The sequence below is a fragment of the Takifugu flavidus genome, chromosome 6, assembly GCF_003711565.1.
Source record: "Takifugu flavidus isolate HTHZ2018 chromosome 6, ASM371156v2, whole genome shotgun sequence".
NCBI classification, from domain to species: domain Eukaryota; kingdom Metazoa; phylum Chordata; class Actinopteri; order Tetraodontiformes; family Tetraodontidae; genus Takifugu; species Takifugu flavidus.
The window spans coordinates 4,933,775-4,952,921 of NC_079525.1; the positions used below are offsets into that span (position 1 = coordinate 4,933,775).

At 45.0% G+C, this 19,147-nt stretch overlaps 5 protein-coding genes across 8 annotated transcripts in view; 4 read left to right on the forward strand and 1 right to left on the reverse strand.

The window, feature by feature from the left end:
- Positions 1 to 632: 632 nt before the first annotated feature.
- On the forward strand, positions 633 to 4,645 carry pdia2 (protein disulfide isomerase family A, member 2). Its single transcript, XM_057035029.1, has 11 exons — positions 633 to 953; positions 1,342 to 1,548; positions 2,014 to 2,147; positions 2,230 to 2,367; positions 2,473 to 2,589; positions 2,663 to 2,788; positions 2,869 to 3,063; positions 3,138 to 3,258; positions 3,646 to 3,821; positions 4,096 to 4,341; positions 4,522 to 4,645. The coding sequence occupies exons 1-11, from the start codon at positions 692 to 694 to the stop codon at positions 4,570 to 4,572; spliced, it is 1,773 nt and encodes a 590-aa protein (XP_056891009.1). The 5' UTR covers positions 633 to 691; the 3' UTR covers positions 4,573 to 4,645.
- Positions 4,646 to 4,740: 95 nt separating this feature from the next.
- On the forward strand, positions 4,741 to 8,140 carry LOC130527012 (lipopolysaccharide-induced tumor necrosis factor-alpha factor homolog). Of its 2 annotated transcripts, none has more exons than XM_057035039.1 (5): positions 4,741 to 5,167; positions 6,615 to 6,771; positions 6,981 to 7,085; positions 7,296 to 7,369; positions 7,448 to 8,140. In XM_057035039.1, the coding sequence occupies exons 2-5, from the start codon at positions 6,633 to 6,635 to the stop codon at positions 7,610 to 7,612; spliced, it is 483 nt and encodes a 160-aa protein (XP_056891019.1). In that variant the 5' UTR covers positions 4,741 to 5,167; positions 6,615 to 6,632; the 3' UTR covers positions 7,613 to 8,140. The 2 variants fall into 2 exon arrangements, with proteins under 2 accessions (XP_056891019.1, XP_056891018.1); XM_057035038.1 differs by having other exon boundaries at positions 4,841 to 5,167; positions 7,159 to 7,369.
- A 123-nt stretch (positions 8,141 to 8,263) lies between these two features.
- zgc:136472 (uncharacterized protein LOC678514 homolog) lies at positions 8,264 to 12,259 on the forward strand. The gene is made up of 11 exons (XM_057035031.1): positions 8,264 to 8,493; positions 8,564 to 8,764; positions 9,733 to 9,857; positions 9,942 to 10,079; positions 10,281 to 10,388; positions 10,596 to 10,721; positions 10,785 to 10,982; positions 11,069 to 11,189; positions 11,308 to 11,489; positions 11,683 to 11,772; positions 11,984 to 12,259. The coding sequence occupies exons 1-11, from the start codon at positions 8,334 to 8,336 to the stop codon at positions 12,065 to 12,067; spliced, it is 1,533 nt and encodes a 510-aa protein (XP_056891011.1). The 5' UTR covers positions 8,264 to 8,333; the 3' UTR covers positions 12,068 to 12,259.
- A 515-nt stretch (positions 12,260 to 12,774) lies between these two features.
- Positions 12,775 to 16,173, forward strand: LOC130527009 (synaptogyrin-3-like). The gene is made up of 4 exons (XM_057035036.1): positions 12,775 to 12,992; positions 13,768 to 14,002; positions 14,305 to 14,450; positions 15,294 to 16,173. The coding sequence occupies exons 1-4, from the start codon at positions 12,888 to 12,890 to the stop codon at positions 15,519 to 15,521; spliced, it is 714 nt and encodes a 237-aa protein (XP_056891016.1). The 5' UTR covers positions 12,775 to 12,887; the 3' UTR covers positions 15,522 to 16,173.
- Positions 16,174 to 16,364: 191 nt separating this feature from the next.
- Positions 16,365 to 19,147, reverse strand: part of LOC130526998 (voltage-dependent T-type calcium channel subunit alpha-1I-like) — a 36,108-nt gene continuing 33,325 nt past the window's right edge. For all 3 annotated transcript variants that reach the window (XM_057035011.1, XM_057035009.1, XM_057035010.1), the window contains one exon: positions 16,365 to 18,505. In XM_057035011.1, the coding sequence (XP_056890991.1) occupies positions 17,813 to 18,505 (693 nt within the window). In that variant the 3' untranslated portion in view covers positions 16,365 to 17,812. The remainder of the gene's footprint in view (positions 18,506 to 19,147) is intronic.

Below are 19,147 nucleotides of genomic sequence, written 5' to 3' on the forward strand. Positions count from 1 at the left end.
CTTGTACATTAATATTTGTACAGTAATTATGAGCTCCTGCTTTATTTAAATGTTCCTCAATTAAGAAAATTCATGAGACTTGTTTTCCAGGGTCCCGTCAGCGTCTCGTCTCTGGTGGGGACTCTGAAGTCGCTCGTCTGACGGACAGACGGACAACAATGTCTCCAGTGACAATTAATCTTTGGAATCTCTTAGCGTTTACACAGAGGGTCTCGGTGGGGCTGAGATGTTGAAAAGCCCCATTGAGACAGAGGAGGGGCAACGTTTGCATAATAACAGCTCCAACAGACAGGTGAGGAAATGTTTTTTTTACAGAATTTAAACGTTTTTTAAGAACAGAATATAAGAAAGCCTGAGAGGAGGACGGTGGTGGGGATACACGCACGAAAACATACACCAAATCAAACCAGCGAAGGGAGACAAGACAACAACTTAAAAACACAAAACAGCGAATGAGCGACGCCCAAGTGGCTCAGCCTGTTCTCCCAATTCCAAATCTCCAGTACAAGGCAGCATTCAATTGGCTGGACTGGGAAAGAGTCCCCCTGCAGACACACGTGCGATTGGCTAAGCAGGAAGGCCAGTAACATTGTGACACACTCTCTAGCTTAGATAGATAAAAGGTGCTGACTTGCAACCACACGTGCCAGCACCTGAGCGCAGCTAGCAGAGAGCGACGGAGAACGCCAACATGAAGACGTGCACGCTTCTGTCCATCACTCTGCTGGGGCTGCTGCTGTGGACCTCCAGCATCCAGGCCAACGACGCGGACGCCGACAAACAGGACGAGACAGAGGGCAAGGTGGAGGACGAGGAGGAGGACAAGGAGGAGGACAAGGAGCCGAAGAAGGAAAAAACAACAGACATAGAGGAGGAGAAAGATGTGATGGTCCTCCATGTCAACAACTTTGCCAGAGCTCTGGAGGAAAACCAGTATCTACTGGTGGAATTCTGTAAGTGGCCCAGCTCTATTTAACAAACCTATAATCCTGAAAAGCATAACAGTAAATCTTCCCAGAAGTTTCCCTCAAAGCAGAAAACTAGCCAGAAGCCATAGAGAGCGACACGTTGTGACTTTAGGAAAGAACTGAGGCGTTATCTCGCGCGCACATGGCCTCTCTCGTCCAGGTGCTCGGGGCATCAGTTCTCCCACAGGTGAACTGACAGGGAAAAGAGCCGCAGCTGCTGCAGCTTATTTCCATGTTCATATCTGCAGGAGCTCCTGATAGCAACGGCAGGAGCCCCGTGGCTGCTTATCTGCTGCTTTGGTCGGGTTCTGTCGCTTTTTGCTTTCACATCTACACACACGTCTCAGATTAACCACCAACTGTTTTTGTGCAGATGCTCCCTGGTGTGGCCACTGCAAACAGCTGGAGCCCATTTATGCCGAGGCTGCTGGGAAGCTGAAGGAAGAGGGTTCAGCCATACGTCTGGCAAAGGTGGACGCCACCGAGGAGAAGGAGCTGGCGGAGAAGTTTCAAATCGCTGGATTCCCGAGCCTCAAACTGTTTGTGAATGGAGACAGCATGAAACCCACTGACTACAATGGTACACACACACACACACACACGCGCGCGCACAATTGTTCTGGATACCCTCGAGATGAGTGAAGGTGTGTGCGTGTGTGAGAGAGGATCTTTGTTTACAGTTGAGCCTGTTCACACCGCTTTATGCTCTAGGTTATTTGACTAACTGAACAATTTTCACATAAAACCTGCTTTATCATCTATCAAACCCAACGCAAATTTAGGAATGGGGTCATAAAACCTGCCTGTTACCTGTTACTGATCCACTTTGCCTCTGGGCACGCAATGCATTCTGGGTAGTGAAGCATTTTAGGATAAACGCGTGGACTTTACTGGCGTTTCTACCTTTTTAGGCTAAACCTCTGATTTTTATCCAGTATTTAAATGCTAACATACAACCCATTTATAGTAGACACAAACCCTGGTTGGCACTTGCAAAAGTATTTAGTACTTTGTATAGCAACATTAATGTCTGTTTTCTATCCAGGTAAAAGGACATTAACAGCTATAATTCAGTGGATAAAGCGACAAGCGAGTCCTGATGTTCCCGTGCTCGACTCCGTGGACGCTGTAGATCAGTTCATCGACTCCCACAAAATCACCATTGTTGGATTTTTTGAGGTACGTCCATTTAAAAAAAATTAAAATAAATCATGTCTTCATCTTTATATTTGTTATTAAGGAACACTTGCATTTGTGTTAGGATGCAGAGAGTGAGGAGGCCAAAGTGTTCAAAGAAGTTTATCTGCTCAACACGGATCAAGAGTTCGCCATTTCCTCCAGTCCAGAGGTGTTCCAGAAGTACGACATAAAGGGGAACGCAGTGGTGCTCTTCAAAAAGGTGAACGTGGCGACTCTGGTGCCGCCTAGTGGTGACAGGCAGGAAGGGCAGCGGTTTTTAGGAGGATCCTCGTGTAATAAGTGAACCTCTTGGTGTGTTTGCCAGTTCGATGAGGGCAGAGCAGACTTTGTGTGGCCAGAAGACATGAAGCTGAGCAAGGAAAACATCACGTCCTTCATTACTAACAACAGCATGGAGCTGATTGTCCCGTTCCACCCAGAGGTACTGCACACAGCCACATCTCACGCGCGCGCACAGATGCAAATTAGAGTAACTGTGTGTTTTGCCTGTTTAGAATGCAGAAAAGATCTTCACCTCCAACTACGTCCTGCACTGCCTGCTGTTCTTCAACTCCTCGGTGGACGGTCAGGTCTCCCTGCTGGAAGACAGCCGGCCGATCGCCAACCAGTTCAAGGGCAAGGTACTGGTCCAGGATCAGGACACGGGGAAGGTCAACATGAGCTAAGCGTTATTCCCATTGTTTTCATGTCGCCCACATAGATCCTCTTCATCTCCATTGACGTCAACTCCACCTTGTCGCACGTGATGAACTACTTTGGAGTGTCTGAAAGTGACATCCCCACAGCTCGCCTCATCAACATGGAGAACCAGAAGAAGTTCTCCATCAATTCCGACAAGCTGACGTTAGAGTCCATCTTGCAGATGTGCGAGGAGGTCCTAGGCGGCACTGCCAAGGTAACGCACGGGCAAAAAAACCCAAATTTCATTGCCTTCACAAGCCTTTAAACCCGTGGATGTCTCTGCTGCAGCCATACTTTAAATCAGAGGAGATCCCTGAGGACTGGAACAAGGGACCCGTCACAGTCCTGGTGGGGAAGAACTTTGAGTCTGTTGCTTTGGATCCCACTAAAAACGTCTTTGTGGAATTCTGTAAGTCATTGTTAATGCGGCTGCAAACCATCACTCCTTTTATAACTTTTGTCCCTCCTGTATTCATGCCCTCCCTTCCCACTGTAATATCACAGTCTCTCTATCTCCATCTCTAATATCTCACTCCAAACGCATGACCTATAGGGTCCATGTCCTCCAGATATCACATATGCATGCGTTCACTTTTAATAAAGCATTATTCACGATGCAGAGGATCTACAAAGGTGTCCCACCATCAAGGGGGGGGGGCACAAGATAAACATCTACAGCTCCTTCCCACAATAAATGTCACAGATGCACATGTCAATTTAAATTAAACTATTTGCGATAAATGCACAGGCGAGAGACACAATGTTAAAATGTGTGTTTGTGTGTGTGCGTGTGTAGATGCTCCATGGTGTGGACACTGTAAGGAACTGGCTCCTACATGGGAGAAACTGGGTGAAAAGTATGCTGACAGAGATGACATCATCATTGCGAAGATGGATGCTATAGCCAACGAGGTTGACTCTCTGGTAATTGACGGATTCCCAACACTCAAGTACTTCCCAGCTGGTGGAGAGGTAAACACACACACACACGCACACACACACACACACACCCTAACCGTCCAAACTAACCCTCTGATCCTGACCTAAACCCAAGTCTAAAAATCAACCTTAAATCCACGTCTTAACCCTCAAACAGTCTTTTGAAGTTGTGTCAACCAGTAAAAATGTCCTCACTTTCCTAGTAGAATGAGTATCTTGGTACTCAATAAGTAGCTAGTACAAGAACGCACAAACACACGCTCAACCTGTCCATTTTTTTCTCATCCACAATTCTGTTACCATGGAGGCGGTGGACTACACAGGAAATAGAGATCTAGAGACCTTATCGAAGTTCCTGGATAACGGGGGAGTGTTGCCTGAGAAGAGTGGTGATGATGACGATGACGACGACGACGACGACGATGATGATGATGATGACGATAACGACGACGATGATGATGGTGATGATGATGACGATGACGATGATGATGATGACGACGAAGATGACAGCGACAGCAAAGATGAGAAAAATGATGAAGATGATAATGACAAGGTTTGTATTTACATCATAGAGTATATTTATAATGTTACTAAAAATACACTCACAAATGTCCATCCATCCATCTCTCCTTCCATCCATCCATCCATCTCTCCTTCCATCCATCCATTCATCTCTCCATCCATCCATCCATTCATCTCTCCTTCCATCCATCTCATCTTTCTCATCTCTCAGGATGAGTCTGCCGAGGCATCAACCAATCAAACCACTAAAGATGAGCTGTGACGGAACTTCGGTTTCAACTTGTCAATTTAGCATCTTAATGTTTTTTTTAAATAAAATAAACTGATTAAAAATATCAGGATGTCGTGCTTTTGTGTCTGACCCTATTAACATAATTACAAATAGCAAAAAAACACATACTCATAAGTGACTAATTTACTTTAAATTAAACTAAACTTAATTAAAAAAAATTAAACTTCACTGAAATAAGTTTCAATGAGAATGTTATAAAAGTTATAAAGATTTTATCATTTCATCATAAATTAACAGTTCATGTTTCCAGGACACAGTAACTTTCACTTTCACTTCTTCTAGTCAATTACTTTAAATTCATTTTTAAGGGCTAATTAAATGAATAAAATGCAAATATGGTGCATTTATATCTACTAACTAGAGACATTATTTCTTGATTGAGACTCATGAGAGGGTCAGGAATCCAGTCTTAAAAAGGAAACCGGTGAAGATAATACTCTGTCGTAAGAGAATTTTTCTAATTCCAGAGCAAACAGGTCTGACAGGTTGTGATGTCACACTCTCACAAACACGGTACACGTTTCTCTGCTGGTCAAACTTCTTCATTTGGGGTCATCTTTCTGAGGTAGGAGCGCTGATCTAATATAAATCCCAGTTTTGTAGTGCTCAGAACTGTGTATTTGGGCCTCCATTGTTCAGAACCTCTTTGAATCTGACTGGTTTTGAGTCTGGTGCTTCAAAAACATTCCTTCAGTGCGTGTTCTCACAACGGCGTGTTTGAGAGTGTGTGACCTCGAGTTTTAAATGATGTGGCCATCAACTCTCTCTGCTGGCAACCAAGACTGTGCCCATTTTGAATTTTTAATTGAGAAAAGTAGAAATATTGAGGTGGAAAGACTCTATTGACTAGAAACCTTCAGATTCAACACAGGTCTTTACTGTGTACACGTATGCAACAGGCATGATATCAGATGGGGGTATGGTGTCAATTTAGTGCCACAATTTGACTGGTTTGTTGAGTTTTGGCACTGGGGGCGGGCAGTGTGTTGCCACAGACCTACACCTTGCTTTCTGATTGGTCACTTTAAAAGCCTGCCGTCTCAGCCAATCAGAGGCGGAGGAGGGCGGGACATCATGGTAGCGCCTTAAATGGACTCCGCCCTCAAACGTTTACTGTCCAATCGTACGTTAGCAACCGTAACTAGAAGTCTGTCAAGCTTTTAGCAGAAATAATGTGCATTTAGTCTTAAACAGTTATGTCTCAGATCTCATCTAGATATAATTTTATGCCATACCTGTGGGCTTGTAGGATTTTATTTTTATTACATTTTAATAATTTAGCCAGCACTTTATCCAAAGCAATTTACAGACAATCAAGCCACTATGGAATTGAGACCTATGTGAATAAAATACTACAGTCCTAAACTACCTCGTACAACTACCAGCTACAAGTGGAGAGCATTGGAGAGGGAGTGAAGAGGGATAAGTGCTGTTAGGAGATCAGGTGCTCTTAGAAGAGCCGTGTCTTCAAGTGCTCTTTGAAGGGAGAGAGGGTTACTCCTGTTCTAACAGAGCTCAAGAGTTCATTCCATTAGTGGGGAACAAAATAGGAGAACAGTCTGGATTGCTGTTGCTGTTCAGATGGCTCTCCAGATGATGCTCACATGCTGACGAGGGGCAGCATGGGCTGAAGAAGACTGTTCGAGTAAGAGGGTGCAGATCCAGGTAGTAATCTGTAGGTCGGCATAAGTGACTTAGAACCTAACCCACTGGCTTGATCAGCACCACACACGTCAGGCCGATAGCAACAGCGTGCACAGATGCTGTCTGTTCACAGCTCACCATCACTGCAGTATCTAACAGTCACAGTCTAGGTTTTTTTTTTTTTTTTTAAAAAGGCTATCTTATCTGTTATTCCCAGTGTTTTCCACATCAAATGTCCCAGATGATGATTATCATTAGGAAGGGATTATTTAAGTTCTCCAGCCCACCACTCACACACAGATGTGTGTGTAAAATACCGCAACTCTTGTAATTAATTACTCAAAAATGTCTTTTCCTGTCATCATCAGCCTCCCCCTTTGACTTTGATGGACCCTCCTTCATATGATGATGCCTGTGTCGTACCTCGACTTTCAGACAACCAGGCAACAAACATACCCCCTCCTCCATCCTACAACGCCTGCATTACCCCCTCCCTGCCCCCTCCCCCCACCTACAGGGAAGCAGGTAGGACAGACTCATGTCCCTCAGTAACACCCACCCCCACCACCTCAACACTCATGCAGGTTTTCCCACCGCTGTTATATCAGTTGCAAATATTTAGATTACACATTAATCAACACCCGTTTGTCTTTATTTGCCTGCAGCAGTAGTAAAACTTTAGTAGTTTGACGCAGCTTTAGAGCCTATTGTTGTGTTACGCTCTTATGTTGCAGTTACGACCCCGTTGGACCCTTTTCCTCTCCTGATTCCGCCCAGGGCACCGACATCTGTAACATCACCTCCAAACTCTGACACCGTCGTCCATCCTCTCACAGAAAGTACTGCGCTTCACTCTAATCTCTCTCCAAGATGGCGGCATTCGCCCTTTATATTTTTATACTTTGTGTCTAGTCGGGGTCACCCTGCCAGTCAGAACCACCCAGACCAGGCCAGCCTCAGTGGTGACGACCCAGCCACGACCCGTCCCCATCTCACCTGCGTATCTCACTGAACTCTCCGGCGTTGTCTCCTGTCCCTTCTGCCAGCAGGTGGTCAGCTCGAAGGTCATATACGTGCCTGGCAGGACTGCCTGGGGCATGTGTGTCATCCTGGCGATGTTGGGGTGAGGCGCTGAAAGACGCACACGTGGGTTAGGAGGTGTGAGAGTCAACAACATGGATGTTTCATCTGTGCGTTTCAGGTTGTTCTGTGGCTTCTGTCTGATTCCGTTTATGGTGCGCAGCCTACACGACGTCCATCATTACTGCCCGCAGTGCAAAAGGCTTCTGCACGTGCACAAGAGGTGACATCATCCCATCTCAACCTGGGAGACGTCCTCCGGCGCGTCCTCTGCACCAGAGGGTGAAGTCAGAGAATTTAAATGGAGTAACAAACAATGAACGCCACTTATTTGTATATATTCCCGTTACTTATTGAAGCCTTTTTGGAAAATATGACGCGATGTTTTAGAAAAAGATTGAAGCCGTTTCGCAGATTCAGGTTTAAGATGATACGCTTGAACTCAAAAAACAAAAATCACACTCTGCACTTTTGAGAGAAAAACACACCGGAATTAACCCCACACGTGTCGAGCGCTTTGGACCATTAACATTGTCAAATGCACATGCTAACTGGATTTATTATTTAAACCTGTTTTGATGAAGGCAATCTTGGCTTTTTACTGCAGGACTCCGGTTGTAGATACCACAGAACATGTCTGCCACCCTTAATGGCTGAGAAGCTCAAATCAGTGACTAATTAATGCCTGAATTAGCAGCTACCTCTGTGTTGCTTTCAACAAGTACTTATTTAAAGTTATTTAAATCAAAATGTTGCCAAGTTAGTATTTATAATTGTCTGATCCTGATTGTGAAATAAATCTGATTCAACCAAATTGAGTGTGAGTATTTATGTGAAGGTTAGCTGAGGTTAAACCAGGCAAAGGGCGTTCAGATATTAGTCAAATATGCGATATGAAAGATTTACAGCAGGGCTCTGACAGCAAAGGTTAATCAGCAACAGACCGAAGAGATAAGGAACAGCCTAGCGGCCGGTCCTCCAGTCTGTCAGACAGTCTGCAGGCCACCATGAACAGGTCGCTGCTGCTGGGGGTGTTGATACTGGGTTTGCCATTTGTCAATGGCGACGCGGACAAATGGAGCACTGGGAATGATGGCGTTTTACAGCTGAACTCAGGGAACTTCGACAGGGCGCTGAGAGAGCATGAACAGCTGCTGGTGCACTTCTGTGAGTTACCCCCGCGTGCTTAGATGGGAGGAGATGGAGGTGCTGCAATGTCCCATTTTTCTGTGTGCAGACGTCCCTCTTTCTGGACAGGGACACCAAGTCTCGGCGGCTTTTGAAGGCGCTGCCGTGGAGCTACAGGGGTCAGAGGTCAAACTGGCAGTGGTGGATGCAGCGAAAGAGAAGGACCTGGCTAAAGAGCTCAACGTGGCGGGATCGTCCGAAATAAGGCTGTACGTTTCAGGAGATAAACACAGTCCAGTAGTTTGTCCTGGTATGTGCAAATAATAATTACAAACGCACTGTGCCCCTCTTCTGAGGCTGGAGCTTTACCTCTATTGCCTGTGACAACTGTCAGCCTGTTGTTGGTAGTGGGAGCTGCAAATGCATAATAACCTACCTGGACTTTATCAGTTTATTAATTTACAGCATACCACACAATAAGATGTAAGGCCATAGCTGCCGCTGAGATTATTAGATGAGGCATGGAAATAGCTTCATATCGGGAAAACCTTAAAACACGGTTGGATATCATTTAAATACCTGCACGTTTTGGTTGGTGGTTTACAGTCAGCTTTAGGCCATTAACAAGTAAGAATTGCTGTGGTAAAAATGAAACAAACACTGAAGTCAAGGGCTTGTTTTTCAACAATAAACCTATGTGGGGGGGCTGTTGCTGCTACACAAGATGAGGGCTTCGTCTATTTCCTGGGGAACAAACTCAAATCCCACTTCACGTTTTATCTGAGATTAGATTATTTCCACACTTTTCTGGCTGCTCCTCAGGTAAATTAGCATCCCATTTAAGCGCGGCCACCATGTGCACAGCGGAGCTTTACCTTTGACTGTTGACACGCTCGTATCCTTTAATATCCAGATGAAACGATCCAAGTTTTCATTTAAGCTTCTCGTCGCTGTCGTATTTTGCGTGTAGATCTTTAACATGGAATTTATTGCCCACTTGACTAATATACATACTTTTATTTCTGGCGTTTTTAATGACTTTTTAAGCGTGACTTCACGGCATAAACGGACGCCATTGTGCAGTATCCTTATCTGACCAGTAGGTGTCGCCATTTCACTCGTTCCTGCGCTTTTAAAATTATAATTATTTTCATAGCGGTTTCCTTTATATGTTAGTTAAGATTAATGTGTACGTCGGAATAAACTAGTCATTATTTCACGCTCACTAAGTGTCTGTACTTGATTTGTGTTATTGATAATTTGGTATTTAAATCCCAGTTCCTCAGAGCTCCACCTCCATTCTGACCTGGCTGAGGAGGAGGGCAGGTTCTGCTGGGGACCTCGTTAGAGATCTGAGCCAATTAGAGGCCTCAGAGGACGTGACTGTGGTTGGATTCTTCAGGGTAATACATAAAATACCTTCAGCTCCCAGCTTGTAACTGGGACTGAAATACAATGGCTCCAGTAAGTGTGTCGATGTGTTGTAGGAGTTAAACCAGGAGTATGTGCAGACGTTCTACGCCACGGCCATCCAACTTCCTGACGTCAGCTTCGCTATAACCCAAGACAATGAAGTCACCCACAAATACGGCCTCACATACGATGTGGTGTTTCTGCTCCGAAAGGTATTCTATATAATCCATATACTTTTTTATGTCTATGGATATTTTTGGCCTTTACTTAAATCTGCATTAAACAAATTTATGTTAGCATTAGCATCAGCTCAGCACATTTTCTAAATCTGGTACTTGTGTGTCTCTATGATACTGTGCAATTCACTGGGGTGTGTGTGTATGTGTGTGTGTGTGTGTGTGTGTGTTTTGCAGTCTAAGCTTATCCAGGCTTATAAACTGATGCCTCAGACATCAAAAGAGGAGCTGATGGTTTTTATCAGCGTCTACCAGATGGACCCGGTCACTGAATACACTGGGAAGGTAGCGAGCATTAGCCACACTCTGCGTTTTCAAAGACATGCACGTTTTTCCTTTCCTCATTCAGCGTCTGAGCTGAGATTGGCCACTACACCACATTAATCCATCAAATATCACCATTTGTTTGTGTTTTGGTTTCTGTTTCATCCCTTGATGTGTGAAAAATAATATAAAATAACTGATCTTTTCTCATTCTTCTCATGCTTACAGACAGCCAATCAGATACTGTCGTCACCTGTGTTAAACCACGCCCTCCTTTTTATCAGGAAAAGCTCTGCTGACTTTAACCACGTCTATTCTGCCTTTAACAACGCTGCACAATCATTCAGAGTGAAGGTAGAAAACACACACGCACACACACGCCAAGCTGAGTTCTCACCTCCGAGTGTGTGTTTTCAGATTTTGTTTGTTTGGGTGAACGTGGACGAACCCCGTAACGGCAGGCTCATGGAGTACTTCCGGGTTCGGGATTTTGAGGCTCCCCTCATTCGCGTGGTCAACCTGACCAGTCATGTGACCTATCAGCTGCCCTCTGACACTCTGGAGGTGGAGACCATAAAAACCTTCTGTGCATCCTACCTGGAGGGCAAAGCCAAGGTAACGTCCATGCTCGTGCACAGGTGATCAACCAGGAAGTGGGAAAAACAGCATTCCTGGTTTGTGTGTGTGTTTTAATACAACAGCCAAAGATGCAGAGTGAAGCCATCCCTGAGGGGTGGGACACACAGCCGGTGAAGGAGCTGGTGGGAATGAATCTGGAGGAGGTCGCTTTTAACCCCAACAAGACCGTTTTTGTCATGTTCTGTATGTAAACACACTCAGCAGCAGCCTGATGGCGACACGAAGGTCGTTGGTTCGATGCCTTCAGGCCTCACACTGGACTGCTCCCATTTATCTCACCTGTATCAACCCTGTGTCTCAGATCTGCCGTACAGTCTGGCGTCCCGTGCTCTGTTTCCGCTGTGGGAGGAGCTAGCAGAGGCCACAGAAGGGCGTGAAGGCGTGGTCATCGCTCGCATCGACGCCTCAGCCAATGACATCAACCTGTCGCCACAGGGCGCCTACCCCACACTTTGCTTGTTCCCTGCGCTGCACGCCGAGCGAGTAGGGAGCATTTTTGTCCTTTTTCTTTGAAATATTGTTTTTTTTCCTCAGATATTCTTTTGTAAACTCTGACTCAGGGATGCTGAACCATGAGTCGTTTTTTGGTGGTAAAGACTGTGAGAAGACCTGAGAATAAAGATCAGAAATTAGGGAAAAAAACTGAAGAATTGGGTCTCATCATGTTTTCTGACAGATGGTGGTTTACTCTGGAGAAAGAAGACTGGAGGATCTGATCCAGTTTCTCAATACTGAGATGGAGAAAGCCAAAAGAGACAGAGTTCAGGTAGACGACCATGAACGCAACATATCAGGAGATAAACGTGGTGTTTGAGTGTGTGTGTGTGTGTGTGTGTGTGTGTGTGTGTGTGTGTGTGTGTGTGTGTGTGTGTGTGTGTGTGTGTGTGTGTGTGTGTGTGTGTGTTGTGCGGCGGCGTGTGTGTGTGTGTGTGCTGTTTTCTTTCTTTGGTAAAGTAAGATTCTCTTTCTGCCTCCAGGAGGATGAAGACAGGAGGAAGTACATCAAGGACATAAAAGATGAGGAGGCAAAAAAAGCCGACAAATCCAAAGATGAGCTCTAATCCAAAAGTGTGTGTGTGTGTGTGTGTGTGTGTGTGTGTGTGGTGTGTTGTGTGTGTGTGTGTGTGGTGTGTGGTGTGTGCGCGCGTGTTTTATCCTGTCTCTAAAAACATGGATATGGTTTTATCTTCTCCACTGTGCTGTCATGAACCAGCTGTATTAAATGTAATAAAATTCACAAGGCTTTAAGTTCAGTTTGACCTTATGTGTCTTTTTACGGTAACATTAAAGGAAATTTTAACATTTCGACCTATTGATATTGATCCTGACCTACTGGTTCCTATAAGAAGTGTCTCATATCTCTGTGTATCTGTCAGTTGACAACTAATACACGTCACATAATGAAAGATGTGCTATATTATCCATCTAGAAATGTCAGCAAATAACACAAATATATATAATTGTTTGAAAATCTGTTGTTTAGGAAACCAACATATCAGGTCGAAATGCTTTCTTTTTAAAAAGATGTGACAGAGGTTAAAAGTATATTGGAAATATTTTAAGGAAAAAAACAGCTGCTTAAATGTGGATGCGCTCTCCGACAAAAAGCAGTCATTTTAAAACTATTTTGCAGCAAAATAAAATATAGAAAAATAAAATAGAATGGAAATGTATCACGTGATTCTGGCGACATTTGGGTCTATTGGTTTTTTAAGCGCCTTTATTTACCTTAATCGCCAGGAGCCCTGGTGAGCGTGGACGGAGCTGCGGCTGTGACGCGCTGTGACGCTGGAGGAGGACGCCGCCGGTGCGCGCAGCTCTCTCCCTCCGCCTCATCTGCTTCTGTCAGCGGCCGTCGGGCAGCACAAAGCCGCCGCGGGGATGGAGTCAGCGGGCGCGTACGGCGCCGCCAAGGCCGGGAGCATCAGCTTCGACCCGGTCGCCTTCTTCAAGCACCCCCGGACCATCCTACGGCTGATGTGTTGGGTAAGCCTCCTCTGCAACGTCCTGTTAATGAACAGGCCTGCCTGCTCCCCCGGCTCTCTGTCTGGGTCTCCTTCATGTTTTCTATTTCTCTGCAGGATTATTATAAATCACTCATACATTTTTTCTTATTTATGAAACCCTTAACGTTAAATCCTCGGCTGTTGTGTCTTGGATCGCTGTTATACACAGAAATAAATTGTGTCTTGTGTCTGCAGCTCCAGAGGCTCATTAGCATATGTTTATCCGGAGCCTCTTTTTGTCTGGATGGAGCCTTTTTGGGGATTTAAATACCCGCTAAACAGCATGCAGCAGCTTTTTATCTTCGCCATGTGATGCTGCAGCTGTGAGTCAGACACTAAGGACCAGTGTGATTTAAAGCGGGTTCCTGTTTGCACGTTGGCTCTCTTTATCTCTTTGACCATTTTTGATCGTTCAGTTCGGGATCAGATCATTTGTCATCACCAAATTACAACAAAGCAGCGCGCTTTGCGTTCCACTGCGATAAAATAGAAAGTAATTCAATTTGAAAACATTGTACCTATTATTTTTACTCTTCATTTCAGGACATGATTTAATGATTTAAAGTGTTTTTTTCCCCCCAAGTTAGCACAATAAGCAGACGGATTATTCCTTAAAAATTAACTAGAAGCAGGTAAATTGTCTGCGTCACATTTCAGCCTAACTCACTTTCTATTTCTCCCTGAATCAAAGATCGTTAATCGATCGAGCAACGTCATTTCATGGGTCTGAACTCAAAACGTGTCTCCACCTGCAGGTTTTCTCCATCGTGGTGTTCAGCTGCATCGTCAACGAGGGCTACATCAACATCGGCAGCGAGCGTTTGCTCTGCGTCTTCAACAACAACGCGGACGCCTGCAACTACGGCGTCACGGTGGGCGTGGCCTGTTTCCTTGGCAGCGTCTTTTTCCTCGTGCTTGACTTTTACTTTCCCTCCATGAGCAGCATCAAGGACCGGAAACGCGCCGTCCTGCTAGATCTCGTTTTCTCCGGTACGTATTTATGAATTATTGCATTATTATAAAGTTTGCAATAAACATCATAATGCTGTGGTCACGTCATTCAGGGCGCCAGGATCGCTCTAAATCCCAAGAGTTCATCTGTCAATTGTGATATTTGAATCAGGTTTATGATCAAAGGAGGGCTTCAATGAACCTTCTTGTGGGAGATATTTGGAAACTTTCTGGATTCAGTTTGTGAACAGGCTAAAACAGAACAACGTGCTGTTGTACTGACATTAACCACAAGGGGCGTCTAAAATGTTTCCTTGTGATGCTTCTCAATCTGCCTCTAGGTCTTGCCTGCTTCCTGTGGTTTGTTGGCTTTTGTTTTCTGGCCAATCAGTGGCAGGCGACCTCTCCTGACGAGCTGCCGCTGGCCCAGGGCTCTGACGCTGCACGAGCCACCATCGCTTTTTGCTTCTTCTCCATCCTTACTTGGGTCTGTATGTTTATGCGTCCCCACTGTCTGCATGTCCAAGTGTTGGTGTGCAGGTTTATCGTTGTCTTTGATTATATTCCAGTGTCTTCAGAATCCATCAAGGAGGCCATTGACATAACACACTCTTCTGATGTACAGAGATGATGTCATTCAAGCAAAAATTTGGGCACTGGCCTCTCGTGTCAGCCTAGAATAAGCCTCAAAGAGTTTTCTCCCCTCATTACAAACATAGAACTGCCTTCAACCTAGACAGTTTCTCAGTGGGGACTGACAGAATGAGATTTGTGTCCTATAAATTATTAAAATGGCTATGGGACGGTCAGACAGAGGCCAAATGATTCGCCATCACACACGGAGCAGTCATCCATCTCCCTGTCGGCGCATGTGGGCCACATGATCTGTGATTGTACTCAGACTGTCCAGCATGTCAGAAGTGGTCTCCTTTGGCCTGCCATTTCCTTCTGCAGCTGCTTGTTGATTTTTAATATCATATTATCTATCTGCTCGCTAGCAAACATGAATTATTAAATCTGATCCCAAAATTCCATAAATAATTCAAACAAAAAATGAGACAATAAGATAGTCTGGAGAAGACATATATGTCTGGTCTGTGCCTGTGTATGTATATGTGTGTGTGTGTTTATATGTATATATACAGTACGTGTGTGCATATATATATATATGTGTGTGTGTCTATACATACACACATCTACAGCATAAAAAAATCATTCTACATGTGCTAAAACACATCTGTGTTCAGGCCTGGCTAATCCATCATGGCAACAGCGTGGCTCGCCATGCAAGTGTGTGAGTAACAGCTGTGTGTGTCTGTGTTACCAACAGGCTGTGCTGACATTCAGCGCTCTGCGGCGCTTCTTAACCGGCAGCAACACCAATATGTTTACATGGCAACACTTGGATCCAGCCCTTGGACACGCTCGAGCTACACCGTACCCCATTGCCAACGGAGCTACCATAGTAACCACCAACCCCTATCAGGCACCACCTTTCACTGAAACGCTGGACCCCCAGAAGCTCACACAGCAGAGACCCATGGCTCCAGCCTTCTAGATACACACTCACACAGACGGACGGACAGAAACAGACGGACGGACAGACAGAGGCGCGAGCTGAGCACGACACAGGTTGCGCCAGCTTCCTGCCTGGTGTTCATTCCACTCCCGTGATTGGTGGGCTATCGGGTCATGTGATGCATGATCTATTTTAAACTGCTGGCTTAAATTAGTTAGTTGTAGCTCTGTGTGAAGAACATCTGATCATGCGCACACATACACACACACCCTCGCACAGATTATCAGCATACACAAACACAGCTGTAATCATACACTCCTGGAATCTAAATAAATGCACCTGGTTCACACATACACAAGCGTGCACGCACCTGGATGTAATGCTCGTATGGTCAGGTTCGGATTAGTTTAGACCGAGATCAGCGAAGATGCTCCATCTGCCTTAAAAAGGGTCTTCTGAGAAGGAAATAAGAGGACAGTAAAGACTGTTTTTTGTGACCAATCACAAGCTGCCCTGCACATCTGTGGCCTCCCATTGGATGAAAGTGACCCAGGTCAGCAGCCTGACCAGTAGAACTGGCAAAAAAACCAGTGTAGAGATTCATTGCAGAATACTCGTGTGATCCAATATTTCATCATGATATGCTGAGCTGGTAAAACAAAAATAAATAAAATCCATCCACCACCACAAACTTTGTTCTATTGCTGTGTGAGAAACGAACATAATTATGCATTGAGAACAAGATCCAAGGGTGTGTAAAACATATTAATCAACATCTGCTGGAGAGCCATAATTAGAGTGGCAAAGTTATGCTGAATTCATTAGCGCCAGTGAGAAGCAGCTGTGCTTCAGCTTTATTTTTGGACCAAGTGGCTCACTTCGGAAGCTGGCAACACCTCGTTTATTTCATCTTCATGCAGACGCAAAGAACAGATTTAGACGGGAGGTAAAAGAGTCAGACAGGAGGTGGTTTTTATTCCAGCACTGTCCGATGACGCAGCGGCAGGTGATCTTTGCATCATTCCTTCTTCAGGAAAACTCCGTCCACGTCACCACCATCAGGCAAATTGACATTCACATTGTAGAAATACAACTTTGTAGTCCTTAAATAAAATATACTCTCTAGCCTACAAAGTTGAACATGCCATTAGATCACCTGAAGAAGCCCTTCTGTGCATCTGCTTAAAAAGTCACCCTGCAGCTGTACAGTGTGTGGACCAAAAAAAGGGGAGGGAGAGTTTTGTTTTCAGACAGCAGGGGGCGCTCTAACCGCAGTCCTCATACTCACCTGCATCGGAACTACCTACAGGTAGACAGAGATGCAGAGGTGCGAAAAACGACTGAACATTCTAACAATTCTGTGCGGGGGTGTGAAGGTCGGCGAGGTAGAAGCTACAAAATCCAAGGTCACCCTACACGGCACCAGTTGTTTGAGAGAAAATAACGTTCCTTTCATTTGGGCGCCACATTTTCGTTCTTGCTCTAAAGGAGAAATTAGTCTGATAAAACACCTGCACAATTTTATATATTCCTATAGTTATAAATTAAACATTTACAAATAAAATCTTTGTCCCAGTAACTATCACTTACATGGTCATTTCTTTTGGAAACAAATGTTTATATAGCGCAGATCAGAAAAATCTGTTTTTTATCACACATGACTGAATATGATGAAAGAGACTGAATAATTCTGAAACATGACGGAGCAAAAAAAGTCAAATATTTATCGACCTTATTAAATACGAGCATCTCTTTGTGTAATAAAACTGTAATTTAGACAAAGCTTACTTAAGTAGCTAATGGAAGAAAAAGATGCTCTTAAAAAATGTAACCTTTCCAATGATTCTGGACGTTTTCCTTTATTTATTTAGCAAAGGACTGTTTGAGGAAATAATCTGAAGAGTCACACGTGTTAAACAAGCATTTAAATATGCAACTAATGTGCCTTTTGCGGCTGTTAAGGTCGGACTCTTTTCGAGGAATGAAGTGCACGATAAGGGATGATTGTGGAGAGAGAGCAAGCAGGGAAGAGAGTGATGTTAGAGTAAATATAGTGGAGGAGTGACGGCTATGTCTAAACTAAAGCTAGGACAATGACAAGAAAAAGAAAAAGCCATTGTGTGCATCTTCTGTGCCAAGTAGCACAGAAAACACACACACTTGTACACACACAGTGTGAAAGAGTTCTGTCCAGAAACCATGCAGAAATCCTGTCCTTGGATGGTATGAGGGGCTGTCCATCAAACAGGAAATGGGTATCCTTCCTGTTTTGGATTGCTACTCTGGGCTCGCACTACTCTCCCTCAGAAATGAACAGTCAGTGGGTCTTTCTAATCGTCCACAGAACTCTCCTGTGGGTGATTTGTTGAGAGTGTGGCGGCATCGAATGACGGAGTTCGCCTTCTCAGCTCAAGACTACTGTCTATCACTTGCGTTGCCGTAGTTACTGGCTCCTCTCCTGGCGGCGGACTCATTCTCTGTTTCCTGTTCCTATCCAACACCGGAGACACTGATTGGCTGAGGCGGGTCCTGTGCTCCCTGGGGCTGGGGAAGAGATGTCTACTTTTGTGTGAGGGGCAAGGTGGAGGTTGTGTGTGGGAGTGTGTGTGCACGGCACTGTTAATATGGCTGACTTCCTCATCTGTGTCATCTAATGGGGGACAGCTGCAGTCAGGGCCAGCTGTTCCGGAGCAACATTGCGGTGCAGATAGAGTGGAGTCGCCACTGGGAACCCTCAAACTGGACAAAGTCTGCGGGTCCCTGAGCCTCTGCTCCACATTTGTTTCCAACTGGGAGCCACAGGTGTTCTGCTCAGGTACAGGTTCCTCCTCAGTGGTTTCACCGTGGCTCCGGCTGTGGCTCTTGCATGAGATGACCCTCTGGGGGTGAGCGTATTTCAGCGTGTGGACACTGGACGATCGTTGCCGAGGTGGCGTGGAAGTGATGGTGGGGACGGCCAGGTGGGTCTCGGCCAGATCGTCGGCTGAGCCATTTTGATCCAGAGAGTCAGAGCGAACAGCCGCCTGCAGACACAACACAGTCTCCATTATGCGCTGGACGGGACGCACGGCACAGAGCTGACATTCAAAACGAGACAGTGACGAACTGATGAAGATTCAAATTTATCATTATTTGTCCTTATTTTTAAGTCTGATCATTGTACAGCAACCATCACTTGCCTGAGTCACCGATCAAAGATCATTTTGCTTCCGGCACAAATCAACAGCTACAACATTATTAGAAGAAACACATCAGGCCATAAAGGTCAAGCTCACCTCACAATCTCAGCACAGATCGCCAGCATATCAGCACCACTCTAGCTGCATTGACCTTCCTTATGTTCCTGCTTTCTCAGCAAATCTCTTTGTTACCTAACGCCTCCGTCTCTGACTCAGTCTCGCTGTCATTGATACCTGCTCTTTTCTGTACCCACGTAAGCACATGGAGAGGCAGCGAGCTTCTTATTACTGAAATGTTGTCAATCTTAGTGGTTCTAGTGATGAGAGTTTGGGGTGTTTACAGCTCTGAGACAGAAGGTGAAGAGCAGAAATCTGGTCAATAAACTGTTTATTGCCACTGTTTATTAAAACTGGGGTTTAATAAACATTATACTGCTTCTCTGAATCCCATAGGATAGGACTGGACAAGACAGGACGGGACAGGAC